This window comes from Schistocerca americana, chromosome 7 (assembly GCF_021461395.2).
Source record: "Schistocerca americana isolate TAMUIC-IGC-003095 chromosome 7, iqSchAmer2.1, whole genome shotgun sequence".
Classification (NCBI taxonomy): Eukaryota; Metazoa; Arthropoda; class Insecta; order Orthoptera; family Acrididae; genus Schistocerca; species Schistocerca americana.
The window spans coordinates 505,993,215-506,013,707 of NC_060125.1; the positions used below are offsets into that span (position 1 = coordinate 505,993,215).

Genomic DNA, 20,493 nt, shown 5'->3' on the forward strand with positions numbered 1-20,493 from the left:
TACTTTTCATCACAACCAAATTGTGATATCAGTCTGTATCTGCCCCTGGGTACACCCAGTATCTGATTTCCAAATCTCCGCCTGATCTTGATGTAATCTTACTCAAATCATCCTACATCCCCCGGCCTTATCCTAGTACACCTCCTCCTCTTGTGATACTTGAATAGGTGTTGACTATTAATAGCTGAAGATTATCGCAGAACTCAATTATTTTTCTCTTCTCTCATTCCTATTATCAAGCCCATATCCTCTCGTAACCCTTTCTACTATTTCTTTCCCTACAAGCGAATTGACCCAGATCGGACGTCAACTCCATTCCAGTGTTAGCATCCAGGATATCAAGAAATACTAACAACTACTGTAGACCATACTGCCCCAAGAAACGACACAACGGCGATATGACACACATTACAACCAGATCAGTGCCTGCACCAAAGCCGGGAAGCATACCACGTCCTACTGGTAAGTGGGCTTATACAACCAAGTTCTCTGCAAATCTGACTCCAGTTTATACGCACTGAAATAACATCGAATGCCATCTAAACCCGTCAAACTGGTGGGATAAGTACATTAAAGCCTCAAAGAAACTGGTATAGGCATGCGTATTCTAATACAGAGATGATACGTAAACAGGCAGAATACGGCGCTCCCGTAGTCAACACATATATATGACAAAAAGTGTCTAGCACAGTTGTTAGATTGGTTACTGCTGCTACAACGGCGTGTTATCGAGATTTAAGTGAGTTTGAAAGTGATGTTGCAGTCGGCGCATGAAATATGAGACACAGTATCTTCGAGGTAGTGATTTTCACGTACGACCATTTCACGAGTACCGTGAATATCAGGAATCCGGTAAAACATCAAATCTCCGACATCGCTGCGGCCGGAAAAAGATCCTGTAAGGATGGGACCAACGATGGGTGAAGGGAATAGTTAAACGTGACAGAAATGCAATCCTGCTGTTTATTACTGCAGGCTTCAGTGCTGGGCCATCAACAAGTCTCAAAATGCGAACCATTCAACGATACATCATCGACATGGCCGAAAGTCCTCTCGTGTACCCTTGATGACTGCACGACACAAATATTTATTCCTCACTTGGGCCCGTGAACATCAACAATGCACTGTTGAAGAAGGCAAACATATTGACTAGTCGGACGATTTTCGTTTGAAATCGTGACGAGCGAATGGACATGTACGGGTATGGAGTCAACCTCATGAATTTGTGGACCTTGCATGTCAGCAGGGGACTGATCAATCTGGGGCCCTGTAAAGGCGTGAAGCGTATGCAGTTAGAGTGATATGGGACCACTGATAGTTCAAATGACTCTGAGCACTATGGAACTCAACATCAGAGGTCATCAGTCCCCTAGAACTAGTTAAACCTAACTAACCTAAGGACACCACACACATCCATGCCCGAGGCAGGATTCGAACCTGCGACCGTAGTGGTAGCGCGGTTCCAGACTGTAGCGCTTAGAACCGCTCGGCCACAACGGCCGGAGGACCACTGATACGCCTCTGACAGGTGACACGTACGTAAGAATCCTGTCTGATCACCCGCATCCATTCTTGTCCATTGTGCATTCCGAAGGACTTGGGCAATTCCAGCAGGACAATGTGACACCCCACACGTTCAGAATTGCTACAGAGTGGCTCCAGGAACACTCGTCTGAGTTTAAACACGTCCACTCGACACCAAACTCCCCAGACATGAACATTATTCAGCATATCTGGAATGCCTTGCAACACGCTGTTCAGAAGAGATCTCCATCCCCTCGCCCTCTTACGGATTTATGGACAACCGTGCAGGATTCATGGTGTCAATTCCCTCCAATACTACTTCAAAGATTAGCGCTGTGACGTTTCTGCGTCCTCACTGGGACCGTACACGATATTAGGCAGGTGTACCAGTTTCTTTGGTTCTTCAGTGTATATCCGCGCTTCAGCACACCACGTGGGCACGAGCCGTGAGGTGAACACAAAAGCAGAATTATACGACAATAAGAACTTCATCCACAGGGTACTATAAAACGGTTCGCTCGTTTAGGCAACGTGATGGTTGGATTACAACTCCCTAGTCTTATTATCACTGTTTAGTTTACGCCAACAATGGTATTTGCCTTGAGACTGCTGGGAATTATATGATAAGATGTCACAAGTTAACATTCTAGAGTAGGCTTTAACATCCTATTATCGATACTACTGTACCAATATATGTAGTATTTTAAAGTTACACAGCTTAGCATCAGTACTTCGCCTTAGTAGAGGCGAAGTACTGATGCTAAGCAGTGTTCACATCGCCCCTCTGTCCATAATCATGTTGTATAAATGGAGATGATGTTTTAACTGCTGACGACGCCTTTGGCACAATTGTTTTATGAATCTCCATTGAAGGATGTGATTTTATGTATTTCACTTCTGATGAAGGTATATTTCTATATCCCGAAGCCATGGTCAAGAATTTTAATAAATCTTTATCCTGGAACTGTTTTGGCTGTCACCATTTACCGTGAAGAATTTCAACAGTTGCTGTTTCAGCCACGTTTAAAATCTTGAAGTTGGTTATTTTCATTAATGACATACTTTCAAAACCTTTTTTCTAAATTTTCCACTAGTTACTATCTATTAAAAATCAGTTTACGTAGTAAAAATATATAAAGTTAACCGAACTTTGTTTCTAATCGTCATTGCTAGAGTACTGAGCAGGGGCGATGCGGTCATTACTTCATCTACTTCTCTAGGTTTTGCGTTATTCTTCGGTGTAGATGCCTTTTCCCCACAGATTACGGACTTTAGGTACACAGTTATACACGAAAGCCTAATTAGCCGGAGAGCTATTAGGAGTATACCGTGAGTGTTCTTCCCTTTGAGCATTCAACCGTCTTCCAAGAATTTTTTATGCCAGTAATAAATCTGCTGGTGGAGAAGTGGCTTCTTGCTGAATGCACGTGAACAACTGATTGACCTCGCGAAAATCCCAACACACAGCATGATTTCTCTTGTAGTGTAGTATCCATGTCGCTACAAACAACAGCACAGCTGTGCCAAAACTTTCTTTGAACCTTCCTTCTGTGACAAGCTAATGAGTTTCTATCTTTTGTAGTTTGTCTGTAATAAACAATAGAAATCTGTTCTTAACTTTTGAATCATCCGGTACTGCTCTCTGCAAACCATGATTTTCCAAAAATTTGTAGAAGCTATAAATCATCACCTCCTGGAAACTTGCGTAACTTAATTCTCTTTAGGTTCAAATAGTTCAAATAGTTCTGAGCACTACGGGACTTAACTGCCGAGGTCATCAGTCCCCTAGAACTTAGAATTACTTAAACCTAACCAACGTAAGGACATCACACACATCCATGCCCGAGGCAGGATTCGAACCTGCGACCGTAGAGGTCCCGCGGTTCCAGACTGAAGCGCCAAAAACCGCTCGGCCACTCCGGCTGGCTCTCTTTGGGATAATTGGTGTTAACTGTGCCAAGTTTTTGACGTGCAAACACTACCTAGGGCTCGTCGTTGACTGACAATAATTTTATGGCTACAGTTCCAGAACAACGCATTTCTGACCCGTGATTATTTGGAAACTTTTGTTCGGTTCCATGTCCCCTCCCCTGCTCTAACCTCATTACCAGGTTGCTGTTCTCCATTCCGCATTTACACGAAATTCCATTGCCGGACGGCCGTATTTTGAGTTCGTTCCGTTAACAATACTTAAGCAATCCCCCTGGTCGACTTTTCCTCCCGCCATCCGATCTGCGGCAATCTTGCACCTACCTGCGCCGCTCGGTTCCGAAAGCCGACGCGGATAAAATTTTAATCGGGCTACAGTAAACAGAAATTAAGCAGGTGAAATTTAATATCGATAATCTGTCAGAAGTAAGCGGAATTATTCGGAATGACACCGCACTGCAGAGAGGGGTAATTAAATCCGGCGTCTCACGCGGCCGTGGGGGCGGCGTTCGGGGGCGGGGACGAGCGCCAGCGTGCGGCGTGCGGAGCCCCCCACGCCCGGAGCGCCCATTGGCGGCGCGCCGGACGGCCCGTGACGTCACGGCGCGTCGCGACGCCGGGCGGCGGTTATAAAGCGAGGCGGGTGCGGGCGCGCATCCACACCGGCGCCGCCGACCCTGCACACGCGCCGACCGACGCCGCAGCCCGCACCGTCTCCCGCAGGCGCCGCAGACGCTCCCGACGCTCTCCTCTCTCTCTGCCGACCGACGACCGCAACAATGGGTGAGGCTGCCGCGAGCACTCCCTAACTAAACCTTTCATCTTTACGTTTTCTTGCGTTTCTTCTTCTTTCGTTTATTTTCTTCTACATATTGTTGGTTCCCCATTCTCCTATTGCGAAGAACTCTATAACGTGAAATACGGGAACGTGATTTTTTTTACTCAGTAGCTGAGTGGGGTAGGACGCCAAACGGGCCGACTTGGAGCAGGAGAGGCACCACAGGCCATTTTAATTTCTACTGTCTATACTTTTACAAATAAATTCATAAAACTTTGTCACCATGACCAAGAAGGATTGAGGACTCACACTCATCGCAGTGGAAGTTCAAAAACGTATCAAAATACGTTTTTTTACAAGCGAAATTTCATCATTTTATTCACTTATTGCTGGATCCATTTGTTGCTATAGGTACACTTTTCTCCCTAAGTAAGAGATATTCTTCGATGAATTTTTCAGAGCATACAAACAGTAGTTACAGGTGTATGAAACTCTAAAATTTTCCAAATCCATTAAAAAACTGTGGAAAAAATTGAGATAATTAACTATAAAACTTGAGTTTTTTTCTAAACTTGAAGTTTAAAATGTAACAGTTCATCCTTTTTTTCATAAATTAATTAACTTCTAGAGTTTCATACACCTGTAACTATGGTTTGTATGCTGTACAAAAGTCATCGAAGAATCTCTCTTACTTAGGAAGAAAAGTGCACCTATAGCAACAAATGCAGCCAGTAGTAAGTCAAAAAATGATGAAATTTCACATGTAAAAAAAATGTGTTTTGTTATGTTTTTGAGCTTCCACTGCTATGATGAGTATGAATCTTGAATCCTTTCTGGTCATGCTGTTAAAGTTTTATGAATTTATTTGTAAAATTATAGACAGTGGAAATTAAAATGTCCTGTGGTACCTCTCCTGCTCCAAGTCGGCCCGTTTGACGTCCTACCCCCCTTAACTGAGTTCTTCATAAGAACTAGTTCATCACTTTTTTCCTGCCTATATTATAACAAAATAATCCACCAGTGTACCAATTGGTTTAGGTGTCCAAGAGCTGAAATATTATGACTGAAATCTTGTGTCCTTTGGATACCAACAATTGGTGGCCCGCAGGTGGATGCTATATACATATCAAGAGTTTGAACATGGTTGCCCTTCAGCAACTGTGCATGTAAGAGCTTCACCGGAATAGAAATAACAGAAAATCTGTTGCAAAATACAGGTTTATTAAATCTTTACCAAAGTTTCGACGGTTTTAAAATTGTTTTCTCCAGAATATACTGTACGTAGAATCCCATTATCTATAGCCAATGTGGTAGTCGTTGACACTGTCCAGTTCATGTCATCCACTTAATCAACGTTTAAAATACATTATACAAAAGCAGTAGCCGTCTACTGGAGGGCTGAAGACAAAATCCTGCAGTAGATGGCCACTACTTCTATATAATGTATTTTAAATGTTGATTAAGTGGATGACATGTACTAGACAGTCAACGACTCCCACATTGGCTGCAAATAATGCGATTCTACGTACAGTATATTCTTAAGAAGACAGCCAAAACCATGGTCAAGGTTAATAAAACTGTATTATGCGACGGATTGGCTGTCATTTCTATTTCATTGAGGCTTTTATATGTTTTACATTGCGTCAGTCCTGGGAACGATATCAATGTTATATATTCTCTAAGAATCGAGTTTGCCAAGATCGTTAGTAATTAGTTTCTTTGTACTATTACCGGTTGTTATATTATTAGATGTACATGATTTTAACAACACCAAAAGCCACATACTAACCTTGTGTCAATTTGTAATAAAAATTAGCAGCGAACATTTAAAATGCTACACAATTAAAACATACATGTTGTGCTAATGTCCCAGCACTGAAGTGTGTGACAGTACATCAGAACTATGTGTTGTTCGTTTTAATTGCGTCGTATTTTATTTTTGACATGGTACCCTGCCGCTTTTCATTATTACAATTCGACGCAACATCATTATGTGAATTACAGTGTGGCGAAAAGCATGTACATCTAATGTTACAAGATCCAATGATGGCAGCGTAGACCTGTCGAAACCGGCAATAGCAATAAAAAGAAATACTAGCGATCTTAGCGAACTTCTTCAATAATAATGTGGATTTCTTAACATCATGGTCTTTATGACTCGTGTTACCAAAACTTAAGTACAAATTTCTTGTATATTTCACCATGAAAACGTACAATTATCTGTAAACAGTCACTTGAATTTATGATTCTGCACCACGTTTTAACCATTACGAGGTTAGAGTTACCCGGAACTAACATATGAACTTTTTCTTTTAGAAAATAGTGCGTTCGAATTTATCGGGTAGAATATACTCACGACGAACAATTAAAGGTGAATTGAATGATTAACGGCAGGTTGCCTGGAATCTGTTGGAATCTGATCTCAACTTCAAAATTTGTTCAAGTGATTACATCGTCCAAAATCAGTATAACTGAATAAAGCTCTCAAAATTTTCTGAGGAAGATGTTTTAGAATTATGTCCGTTTTTGATTACTGTCAAAATAATTGCACTGAAGCTGACGGATTGTACAACGTTGAAGGATAGAAAGTGAAATTTTCGAAAGAAATCAAATATACCAAAAATAGGAAAAGAAACTTCCAATGATGTAATGAATAAAACATGTTAATTTCTTATCTATTATCAATACGTGCTTCTTTCGTTAATCTTAAAAGTAAAAAAAAGATAAACAGTTTGAGTGCATAGTATTGGGCAGCTTTCAAGAATCGTTGGTAATGTTATATGTAAAGTACAGCTGTTCTGCTTGTTTACCGAAACAATCGATTTCATTCTATAGTCGAACCATTTTCGTGTTATCTGCATCAGAGGAAATCATTTTACTTCATTTGGATACATTTGAAGGAAAAAAAATTCCTGATGCAGATAACACGAAGATGGTTCGACTATAGCCTGAAATCGATTGCTACAAAAGAGAAACAGTACAACTGTGTACTATATAATGAAGCCCCTAAAAAGAACTGATCTTCCAAATAATATTACACAAGAATACAGTTTCCTGCTTGCAATAAAAAACGCACAAAGCGTTTTTCCTTTTCTAAGTATATGTGATTACATACGTTATGAGTTTACCTCTATGAAACGAGATCATATAACGCGTATAGGAGTACACTGTTTGGAAAGTAGCATTTGAAGATAACACCATAGGCTGCCACAAAATCGAGCACAAAAATGTCTTTTATACACCAATACTGGTTGAATCCACCTGAGAGCTGATGTCTAATACATTGTAAAACTGTAACTAAAACGACCTGATTACAGACGTCTCGCTGTATACTTCAATAGACACAATTATTTGTAGCAGTGAAGCGCTTTGTTAAACGTTCGGGATAAAAATAGGTTCATTTCCGCTTCTGAATAAGTAAACTGTAATATTCTCACTGGTAAACAAGAGTGTATACACACACAAAAAAGATACCTATGCACAAAAATAGTGGAAGGGAAATGGAACTGAATAAAATGAAAATGAGAAGAAAAGCTTAGAAACTATGTGTAGCCTCTATTCTGCTGCGTAGCGTTTATCACCAAAATATCACACGCCTAGTCAAAGGCTATTACTTTGCAACCAGATGATAGGTTGTACCTTCTCAGGCCGTTCGAGCTCGCTTCCTCATTGAGGAAGACTCCAAGAACAGCAGATACATTTCGCGCGATGGTCTTCGTCACTAGCATGTATGGGACCTTGAGATTACAATTCTTCTATGTCTCTGAAGGAACCTGCTTAACAACTTTTGGCGTCTTTCGAACAAATGGTTTAAGCAAACTTTTAGGAGCCCGAAATTTGCGGTTTCGCACAGAGAGGACCGTATGTCTGTGCAAAACAGATGAAATAAAACTTATACGTTCGATAATGAGACCAAAAGGAAAGAAGTAAGCGACTAAAATGGTTTTTGTTGGTTGAAGTTCTATTAAATGTACAACAGATTTATTAACATAAGTATTGGAAATACTATTTAGGGAGAATTTAATATTCACGTAACATCGGCAGTATTGATCTTACAGAATCTAAATACGTAGTGAAGGTGTTTTCGGTCACATCTCTAATGAACAACTATTTCGGTATGAAAAGCACATATGCGTCTCAATTTATTGCAGAGTTTCTTTTTTTTAGATTAGGAATTTTGTTTCAGTCTATAAAGCATTATTTGGTTAGAATCTGTCATCGTCCTAAAAACGACGATGATCAAAATTGTAAACCAGGATTTCCAACTGAGAGACATATTATATGCACTATAAGTTTGTATGCTGCGAGCTGTAAAACCTAAAACGTTTTGTAGGGGAACATCTATGCCTTGGTGTGTCATTACGTCATTACATTCAATTCCAATTCACTTTCTGTGTTCACTGCCCGGATTTCTCCTAGCTAAAACATTTATAAAGATCTGAAAGCCACAAACAAGTTCGTTTTAGACAGAATAACTGAAAAACAAAACTATTAGAATCCTGTTTCAAGTAGAATCTGAATTGTTTCCCACGAAATGGGGTAATACTGTTCCCATATGACACAGCTAAACCTTTCTCAGTGGACCATGGAAATCTTCTGACCAGAGAATCTCGTTCCACCAAGAATTTTATCAACTAAAAGTATTTGTTCTTATGTAGATTACGGGAATGAATACTACGTCTACAAACTTCGGTAATAAGTCAGCCAAAGTGTTAGGTTATTACTTCTTTGACAGTTTAGTACCTTTTTATTATTGTAATAAGTCTCAACTTACTTAATGAGGAAAATACTACGCAGCTTCAGATAAGAGCTGCAAAGAGATACGAACCAAGAAAGCAAAGGTAGACTTATTCACGAAGAAGAAGAGGAACGGAGATGCTACCGTAATGTCCTATTTCATTTATAAACCTTTTTTCTCGAAACATTGTTTGTGTCGGAAGAGAAACATCAGTTCACTCAGACTTCAGAGTATTGCTACTGTACGAAATTTTGCTTGACTGTACAAGTTATGCATCGTTTTTAAATGAAACTTCCCTCAAGCTTCCCGAAAAGTGGGAAGGAATACATCAGTTCATTTCTAGTAGCTTTGTCCATTACCAGGCATAGTGCTCTATATTGTACTGTCGGGCTGCATGCCATAGGAGCAGATGCAGGAGGACGACGCCATGTTGACCCTTAAGCGTGTTATTTACAAGTGTAATATGAAAGAAGTGCGCCGGAGATCCTTTAAAGCAGGGTCATAATTGCTTAACGTCGCCATAACATTGTTTTTAAGACTAGTCGCTGCGCCGGACGCGTTAACGTTTTCGCAATAAGGGAGCTTACCGCGAGGGGCATTCTGCAGAATGGCCTCTTGCGCCGTCTCCGTGTTTACACAGCTTCTGCTTTCGTTCTCCCTAGCAGCCACATACCAGCCCAGATATCCGTCATTCATAACGGTACGTCATATTTCAATCCTCTTGCTGTTCATTTTCATCGATTCCCCTATGCCTCTGTGTAACTGATGCCCAGAGCGTCTATTGAACGCGTTAAAGGCTGATTACAAATGTTGCATAGGCAAAGCTTTTCGGTATGCCGCACCTCATTGTCCTACAACATGTATTTACAAGCAACATAACTTTATTAGTCTCTGCAGTGGTGTTCCTGCTTTTTGCTGCCACAGCAATGGAATTAAGCTCATCACGATTTGCTGGTACATTTTCCATCAGACAAGCCTCATTAACACAAATACGTGAGCTTCCACCGCCGGCGAGTCTTGGCGGCTGTATTATCTCCAGGAGTCCAGACACTTGAAAATGGCCTAAGGCGTAAGTTGTAGAAAATAACAAAACAAATAAAGAAAACTATCAGTTGCAGGCGGGATACAAGCATTTAAAACTTTTGGACAATTCTTAAATTTTTATTGGTCCTAAAACACCACTTATCCGATATTTTAAGTATGTATATTCAATGACGACACGGTAACACATCAGTAACTAACGTGTCTGATAACATAATATTCACTCTCAGTGATACGCAAGATAACAAAATTATGTGACCCACAACATTTTATTTTATGTTTTGACCATTTCGGGGCCTTATAATCGAACAGTGTGAATTCTATATTCTGTAAAAGCTTTAGTCTTTCATATTCAGCGAAATCGTTTATTCACATTTACATAGCAGACGACTATATCTCTTACCAATCACGTTCTATGATAAAAATGTCAGCTTTCTTAATTTAACGCGCACTTTCTGCCACAAACCAGTAACAGACTTGGTATCGAATACATCTTTACCACACCAGATAACTTTTTCTCTAAAAGCAAACGGACAAAAATATATCAAGAAAATGTTGTTAAGTTACTTAGAGGACATTTCCCGGCATGCCATTCTTGTAATTTTGTTCATTACGAAAATATGAACGACTGTAGATCTTTTTTTCAAATAGTAATTTACATTTTTTATTTACTAATCCACTTGTCCGCTTCATGGCATGTTGAAAACTGTATGACAGTCTACCATCAACGCAAACATGTCTTTATTAAAAACGTGACACAAAGATGTCTTTGACTTCCCTGTACCAGCCAGCAGCGCAGGTGATTGGAGTAACGTAACTCGTCCACTTTCTGGAGTTGTCAGTAGACAAATCGAAACGCGAGAAAAGTGGATACTGGTCCCTCGGTCAGCCGTCCTTAGTTGAAGATTTGTATGAGATCAAAGAATACCAAATAATGGTAAGCAGAAGTGCATCTCATCCATGTAGAACGTCAGTTAGCACAACAGTTATTGCACCAACGTCTTCTTATTTACAATATGGTTCATGTAATACAGTATTGCAATACTTATAAGCAATATGTTACATTTCTAACTTCTTTTCGCTGGCGCGCACTTTTCTCACATGACTCAGCCGACGACGCTTGACTGAAAGATCAGTGTGTACTCTCCTTGTGTTTTCATGTCTTTACTGTCAACTTGAGCGAGTGGATGGTTTGGGTTGTCCCGGCTACCTGCGGTGTATACCAGTTTGTCTTACTTGTGGATAAATTTATTTAGGATGGTCAAGATTAAATGGGAAATACTGCCGGCCGGAGTGGCCGTGCGGTTCTGGGCGCTACAGTCTGGAGCCGAGCGAGCGCTACGGTCGCAGGATCGAATCCTGCCTCGGGCATGGGAGTGTGTTGTCCTTAGGTTAGTTAGGTTTAATTAGTTCTAAGTTCTAGGCGAATGATGACCTCCGAAGTTAAGTCGCATAGTGCTCAGAGCCATTTTTTTGGGAAATACTGTATAACAGTACGCGTGGAGTATACACTGATAATCAAAAACATTATTACCACAGCCCACGAGAGGTTGGGTGCCGCCTGTTCACGCTGCGGGCACGTGACTCGTTATGAAAAGTATGTAGGTGCAGCAGAGACAGATGGGTGAACACCCTAGCGAAGATGTGGGCTGAAAATGGGAAAATCCACTGAGACAAGCAACTTTGTCAAGGGACAGATTATTATTAGGGAAAGTCTATGGACGAGTATCTCGGAAACGGCTAATCTGTTCCAATGTTCACGTGCTACTGTCGTAAGGTCTATGGAGAGAGGTAGGACAGCGAAACTACCACTAGGCTCTAAATGGTTCGATGTACTCGTCTGTACTCAGAACGTGGGCTTCAGAAGCTTGCCTGCTCTACAAAGTAAGACACATTGTAATCCGTGGCGTCTCTGCAGAAAGAGCCCAATTTTGGTTCACGCACAAGTGTTTTGGAGCACACTATTAGTTATACGTTGTTGGACATGGACCTCCGTAGCAGATCCCTCCTACATGTTTACGTATTGACCCAACGACATACCCAATGATGACTACAGTAGCAAGGGGCCATCGTGATTCGACCGTCGATCGATGGAAACCTGTCGACTTTTCGGGTGATCACACTAGGTCGATGGTCGTCTCCGCAAGTGCGATTATCGAGGTGAATGGCGGCTCGAAATATGCAACGCGCCACGGACGTAGGCTGGCGAGAGGAATAGTATGCTACTACAGACATTCTCCTGTGCTTGCACGGGACCTGTGGTAGTAATCGAAGACACGCTGACAGCTGCGAACCACTTGCATCCCTTCATGCTTGATGGCTTTCTGATAGCGATGTCACCCTTCACCAGTATAATTATCCCGATCTCGGAGCCAGAACTGTGCCACAGCGGTTCGAGGAGTATTATAGTGAACTCACATTGATGTCTCGGCGACCAAATTCGCCTGTAGTAAGACCCATGGAACCCATCTGTGTCGGTATCCAGCGCCATCGCTGCATCCGCAAATCTGCTGCCCGTCATTTATGCGAATTACGTGACCCATGCGTAGACATCTAACGCCATGCAACTCCACAAACCTACTAACGAACTATTGGTTCCGTGATAAGCAGAAACAGTAAAGTATTCCGTTCCAAAGACGGGCCAGAAAGCTATTAAGCAGGTGGCAGTAATGTTTTGGTTCATCAGTGTACATCTCTGCAAGAAACTATAACAGATGCGAAAGTATTACATACTGCATAGTCCATCATTTAAGATTTAATAACAAGAAGTCTAGGAATAATCTATTTTCTTAGAACAAAAACAAATTGCCTTGATAAAAAAATATACTTCCTGAAATTCCTCAAGGGTTCGCTGTTAATTAGATAATTTCGCGTGGAATTCTGTTTTCTATACATTTCCACGTTGCTTTAATAACACGGGAAGGCAAATATTTATGTGTAAGAATGAGTGTAAGGGATAATAATTTGCTTCCACAGAAGCTTTGGAAAAAAAATGTTTTTCTTTTCAAGGAAACAGAGATAGAGGATCTTCAAGAATGTAATTCTAGCTGGTACGGTTAAAAACTTTCGCGGAATTCCACCCGTTTCGCCGCACCTCGAGATACGGACTCTTGATTACAGACTGCAGCTCCACTGTTCTGAAGCGTTGGACCACAAAGGATCACTTTGTCGGACACAAGCAGCTTAAATCTGAGGCAAAGCAGTTCGCTCGTCTCCTCGGGGTCTTTTTCCATGCGACGTCCTTTAACCCACAACTGAGACATTTGTGCAGACAAACGACCGACGGTGATAGCTCGCTCGCCCACGGAACTCCCCCCTTTCTCTTTTTTTTTGTTTTTTTTTTTGTGTCAACTTCTCGCGGCGCTATGGAAGCACCCGAACAAGCGGAAACACTGGAAATGAACGCGACGACTAGGACTTTCACAAAATCAAGTCTCTCCTGGCGTTCTTCCAGAAGTGCTTCTACGCTCACGGATGATAAGTCGTGTGCCTTCTGTTGAGAGGAAATTCAGTACAAGATGGCGCTGTGTGGTTTGTGTCTCGTAGTGAACAAAGTTGCGATTTCCTTGTTTTCATAACCTCTTTGCGATCTTTAGTTCGTCGTATTCTGCGCTATGACTTAACTTATCCGTAAATATGGCATTCAACATCCGCAATAATCAGTGTTATCTCTTACAAACTGTTTTGTTATCTCCTGTTTTCACCTTACGAGTACATTTCTTTCTTCATTGCTGTCTCTCATGTGTTATCACTTACCTCATAAATTTGTCACTTCTTGTAACTGGAGTTTTTGGTACACTTTTTTCTGCTGATTCCGTATAATACGTTGTAGATTGTACGAGTATATTATCTGTCTTTTTAATTTGCTACATCGTGCTCTAGTGTTGCTTTTCAATTCTGTGTAGTTCTTCTCTGTTTTTGCACTGCCTGCTTTACATTATTCCATGATATTGTGTTCCACGTGTTTATTTTCAGAAAATTCTTACTCATTCCTGGGCCATTGTTGATACACCTAGACATACTTTACCAGAGAGAACTGTTTTTACCTGTGAAAGCCTGTTACGATTTTCCGTTTTCACCTAGGTAATCTCACTTCCTTCACCTCAATATCCTCTCATTTTTCCATTTCTTGATGTGAGCGAAAAGAGTCGGTTGCATTCGCTTAACTGTTTGGTTACTCGTTCCATGATCGTATTTGTAATTAGCTTATAATATGCAACATGCAATTTTTACAAATGCTGCGTGTTTCTTTTAATGTTACAACAAGGACAAATCGTGATTGAAATTGCGTTTAAACACATTCCTCTTCTGTCGCAGACTTCTATTTCTGTACGTGAATTATCACATAGCAAAGGACTTCGGAACTTTTTGACACAGTGTTAAAATCACCAGAGGTACGGCACATCAACTGTACTTCTATAACAGCGTCTGCGAATAGCACAATCATCCTCATAGTGGGAGACTTTTTGATGACAAATTTTATCAGTGAGGTGTCCTTAGAGGGTAATGTTACAGTTTTCAGTCTCTCATATAGCGGGTCCTAAGTCACACATCTACGTATCGCACAAGTAACAGTAATTACCCTTTTTTAGTAATAATTGTGGTAAAACTTGAAGTTTACACACAAAAGAGTATTCCATAAGACCTTAGTAATTTAAGATTAAGATTCAAAATATGCCAAGTTCTTCGTTTCAACAGTAATTCAATACGATTTCATCATCTTTCATTTATCATTAGAAAGAACCACTGTAGGCTCTAAGCATTCGAATCTGTTAATTATGCAGGGTGATTCAAAAAGAATACCACAACTTTAAAAATGTGTATTTAATGAAAGAAACATAATATAACCTTCTGTTATACATCATTACAAAGAGTATTTAAAAAGGTTTTTTTTCACTGAAAAACAAGTTCAGAGATGTTCAATATGGCCCCCTCCAGACACTCGAGCAATATCAACCCGATACTCCAACTCGTTCCACACTCTCTGTAGCATATCAGGCGTAACAGTTTGGATAGCTGCTGTTATTTCTCGTTTCAAATCATCAATAGTGGCTGGGAGAGGTGGCCGAAACACCATATCCTTAACATACCCCCATAAGAAAAAATCGCAGGGGGTAAGATCAGGGCTTCTTGGAGGCCAGTGATGAAGTGCTCTGTCACGGGCTGCCTGGCGGCCGATCCATCGCCTTGGGTAGTTGACGTTCAGGTAGTTACGGACAGATAGGTGCCAATGTGGTGGCGCTCCATCCTGCTGAAATACGAATTGTTGTGCTTCTTGTTCGAGCTGAGGGAACAGCCAATTCTCTAACATCTCTAGATTCTGTAGTCCAGTTACAGTAGCACTTTCGAAGAAAAAGGGACCAAAAACTTTATTGGCTGAAATGGCATACAAAACGTTCACCTTAGGCGAGTCACGTTCATACTGAGTTGTTTCCCGCGGACTCTCAGTGCCCCATATACAGACATTGTGATGGTTGACTTTCCCGTTAGTGTGGAAAGTTGCTTCATCACTACACACAATCTTTGAAACGAAAGATTCGTCTGTTTCCATTTGAGCAAGGATAAAATCACAGAAATCGATTCTTTTAATCTTATCAGCTGCAGACAGTGCTTGAACCAATTTCAGGCGATAAGGTTTCATAACTAACTTTTTTCGTAGGACTCTCCATACAGTTGATTGTGGAATTTGCAGCTCTCTGCTAGCTCTGTGAGTTGATTTTACACAAAAAATGGTAATTTATCTACCGACATTTCTGTCTTAGTTTATCAAAATGGACTTGCTTGTCGTCCACGGAGAAGAACAGTCGCGATTTCTCGCCCACATTCTAATCAAAAGTTTGCGATCGCTACGTGGATACAGCAGTAGTTATCTGCGGACTACTCCAACTTGGCAGCATTACTCACTGCTTTCTCTTTCTAAAGAAATAACTGAACCACTCTCTTTTGCACAGTGCTGTACCTTTCCCTGAAGTGTGGTTTATATCAGTGACGTCTGACGTTATTCATATTTATCCTGTTATTAATGCTGAATGCTGTTAGTGTGACGAAAAGGAATGGAAACGGCACCTGTTGCTGTATACCTCATATTCGAAGTGCAACCATAACCGTGACAGTTTCTGAATACATTGCCCAGTGACTTACGTCGTGCAGATCAGATAAATACTGTAATTTTTCATACTGTTCACCTAATTCATTGACCTCAAGGCTTGACGCTCTTTGTAAATTTTCAAGATGGGAATTTGTTCTCTGTACAACTGCAGCGTGAGGTTCAAGTGCCGTACAAGTAGAAAGACACACTTTGGTAAACAGATTTTACTAAAATAGACGGTAAAAAGTATAAGTTGTTTCATTCTACCGAGACAAATGGAGTAATATGATTCATGAAAGAGATAATTCACACTCAGCTGATGTCAATGACGTACCGTTATTGACCCCCTTTGCGTTTCCATCTTAGCTACATATCAGTCTACTAAATGTCACAAAAAAGTCCTTGTAACTGAGTGAACTATGAGCCGAACTTCGGTTTATTTCTTAATTTAGAGGTATTGTCTCACTTGTATATGCCAGAAAACCAGTCCATTGTCTTCTTATTCCCCGTCATTTCCTTTTGAATCTAACCCCGACAGGTAAAGTACCGCATTTCTTTAACTAGACGAGACAGTTAATTTGAATAAGTAAATGCATCGTTTTCTTTTTATTCCAGTCTTTTCTTTTCGAATCCTAGACCCAAGTGAAATAGTTCTGCATTACTATACCTACGAAGACCTCTTTGAACAGTAACTCAAACTTTATTTAATTGATTCGGTTCCATAGGTCCACTGTAACAATCCTACTTGGTCATGTAACGATCCGCTACGTACATCACGAACAGTCTATCAGAACATTTATAAGCCCAATAAGAAAACAGTAAAAGTTTAGAAGCGCCAGAAAGCTGTATCACATTTAATACGTTTCAATTCAAAGCTCTGAACAACGGCGAGAAACTCTTGTCCAAAAGGAAAACAGTGTGTCACTAGGATACCTTCGAACTTAGATTAGAAAATTTCTGGATTACACTCTTTGGGAGTCAATTTTATCTACTGGTGGCTGTGCTACAGGCCAATTCTAATATTTTGGCAGTACGTATTGTAGTTAGAAACTTAAAATAACCGCTGATGACCTAATAACACTTATACTCGAAATATAAAGTAATTTATTTCATTTGGGAGACAAAAATACGGAAACAGCCTTATTGCAGATGTTTACTTTTGTACATTGATGAGACGAAATTCAGCAAATTAGAGGATGTGGCATGTACATTAGTCCGTTTCCTAAACTGCAGCATGAAAGTCATTATAACTGGAATTAATATTCAAATACACCTAGTGCTGCCATTACGTACTCATTATATAATTTATTAATATAAAAAGTACATACCTAAATTTCCTCCAGCAAATATGTGTAGGACATTCTTATAAAACGTAGGTCTTTGATGTATAAAAAAAATTACATTTAGATTGTCAAAATCTCTCAGATCTAACGGATGAAATACTTTGAATAGTAAGGTGGTGACCAGCATACTAAGTTAGGACTTTACTCACGTAATTCCGACTTTGCCTTGATGGTCCGGCGACTACATTCTCACAAAACATTCTCCGTTGTCACACAGCTCTCTGTGAAAACCGTAATTGTGAATTTTCAGCTCTTCGGTAGAAATGTCCAGAAGAATCTAAAAGTGGAGCTGTATTTCTAGCAATACCTTGAATTAACAGCTGTTGTTTCAGAGGTATAATCAACTAGAGTGCTGCTTATTACTGTGCACACACTCATGCAAGTACCCGCTGAAAACCAGAAAAAATGTCTGGACTGACGTAACCGTGAATTAACAAGCTGTTCGTACTGAAACTCGTGTCTGGATAATTGTTCTTTACTCGTGGGTGGATTGTCAGTTGCCACTATGGCTTCCTTCATCCTTCATGAATATTTAAAACTTACGGGGCATCTTTAAAATAATGAACTGGATTAAAATCGGATCGTTAACATTGGTTAATATCTGCTGACGCGCAGTGTCACGTTAAATTTATGAATGCCGTGGGTCGCAACGTGAATGAGTAAACTGCTTCTCGTAATTTTAAGTGGATCGTATGTACGTGGGATGTGAAGTAATACCAGTAGCAGCTTCTTGATGTGGATTTCGAGCCAAGAATGGAAAGGGAGTTTGATGTGGATGTTAGAGGGGAAGTTTAGGGGAAATACCAAGGGGACTGAGGTGTGAATGGGAACTGGGATTGAGGACCGTGGCATGACAGGGTAGTCCATGCAGTTGCGCAAAGCCACTGTGGCAGGTTGGCGTAGTGATTAGCGCAGCTGCATATTGAGCAGATTACCTGGGTTCGAATCCCAGCGTTGGTACAAATTTCGTTGGTCGCTTCAGTCTGCATATGTACGTCACAGATGTTTCAGACTAGAAAAGGTCTCTGGAACCATATACTTTCATTTTAATGACATAAAGGAGTTTCATGTCGTTGTGAGGTAGGTGTTAGAGGGGTGGAACGATAGTTGGAGGGAAATTTAACAGAGCTTTTATTTCTGGACGAGGAGAGAAAATGACAATGGCAGATAGCCAGAAAGACAGATTTCCTTACGGATTCCTGGACAGCGATAGGAGAGTAAATTTAAATTACATATGGATATGACGTGGAATGTGTAGAGATGTACAGAACAAGAGATATATTTTTGAAGAATAAACATATTCTGGCCTTATAAATGTTTGTTTAATAATTTACTATAATGTAAAGATCGTTTGATAATGACGATGATCACATTACCCGTTTCTGTATTATATTACTATTTTCTATGTGTGGAACACACTGACAGGTGTAACAATTACAGTCATGCGCTCTGAACATCAGGAAATGGTATAAAAACTGTCAATGAGTTATACGTCATGTCTTCACATGGAAAAGAGACTCTACGTGATGACATGCTGTGTAATTCGCTGACATCTCTTATGCTACCTCATAACTGGTATTTTTATATATCGCGATGCAACCATAGTCCATTAATAACATCTGAAGATGTGCGGAAAGCGACAATGTGAAACAGTGAATAATTATACACAGATATATTTGTTGCTAGTGGTGTGCCAGCTGCTCAGATTTGGTGATGAACGGTGACACGGTGGAGTTTTACTGGTCAAGATATAGGAATCTGAAGTTGGTTGAGGGGAACAAATAGCTGGTAAAGAATGTGCAGGGGAAAAATTGGGTGCTATCGGAAGCGTAAGCTGTTTGAAATAATAATTTATAGTGGAAACTCGATGTCTTAAGAATAAACGTTCCTCGAGTTTTTAATACTTTTTCCACTCTTTGCATTTTGGCCGTGTCAATTTTTTGAGGATTGTACGGGACATGAAACTGTAATGTATAAAAGAGTAATTACAGCTGCAAAAAATTCAGCTCGATTGTAAATGGTTATGAACTTGTAACTGTTGATCAACTCGCTTAGTTTGTCGGGGAATGTGTCAACTTGTCTCGTGATGAAACCTGATGCTTGCTGAAAACTCGTGGTTTCTGCTACCCTCTTCTTAAGGCTTCATGTCTTTCCATAAAATCGTACTATAAGCCTTTTTTCTAGTCTCATTACCATCTTATAGACCTGACGTTTTAATTTCAATCGCTCTGCATATTATTAGACGAGATTTAAAAGCTCATTTTCACTCAAACCAGCTACGTAAATATTTAACATGATTGGACCATACTGTTTCCTGTTCATCACTGAAACTTCTCGGAAAGAAGATTATTTCCTAATTCATATCTCATGACCAACTCTTTGTTTTCCCGTAAAACTTCAAATTCATCATCTAATGTACTTCCTGGGGCTGATTATTTCTCACAATCTTCCCTGATCGTCATTTCAAAAATCTAACACTTCCAAACGACTTCCTTCATTCTGTTTTGTTCCCATTTATTTCCTCACTTCTCCATTTCTGCCTGTTAAAGATACAAAATCTGTAAACATTTAAAATTTATGCCGTCTGTTTTGTCCGGTACATTAAGTTTCTGATAGGAACTTGATGTACTGCTATGATAATTTAACAGCAGTATTGTTCTTATCTGGGTTTGACGTTGTCACAGCTTACAACACAGCGAACTAGCTTAGCCCCCGCTATTTCGCTCGCGTAGACCATATTGCCTAGAAACATTTTTTATTTTTTTATTTTGTGTTTTCATTCATCGAATCTTTATGTTGATCACAAATTGCAACACATTCTAAGCTTTTCACGCTAATTACGGCCATAGAAGTATGGTCTCCTCAAAATGTACTTCTGATCAGAATGCGATTATGGTAGTTGGAGTCCAAGCTTTTTATTAGTATGTGTTCTTGCGTTCTTATGGAGATGTTTCCATAGAAACTTTCAGTCCCCAACATATATTTCTTTACATCTAACCGAGAACTGAAATAACAGTTTTCGAGGACATAGCTCTAAAACTCTTTTCATATA

The 20,493-nt window shown here is 40.2% G+C and overlaps 1 protein-coding gene across 1 annotated transcript in view; it reads left to right on the plus strand.

The window, feature by feature from the left end:
- Positions 1 to 4,128: 4,128 nt before the first annotated feature.
- The window catches only part of LOC124622157 (allatostatins), a 513,094-nt gene continuing 496,729 nt past the window's right edge, over positions 4,129 to 20,493 (plus strand). Inside the window, exon 1 of the mRNA XM_047147797.1 lies at positions 4,129 to 4,236. Coding sequence (XP_047003753.1) covers positions 4,233 to 4,236 — 4 coding nt within the window. The 5' untranslated portion in view covers positions 4,129 to 4,232. The remainder of the gene's footprint in view (positions 4,237 to 20,493) is intronic.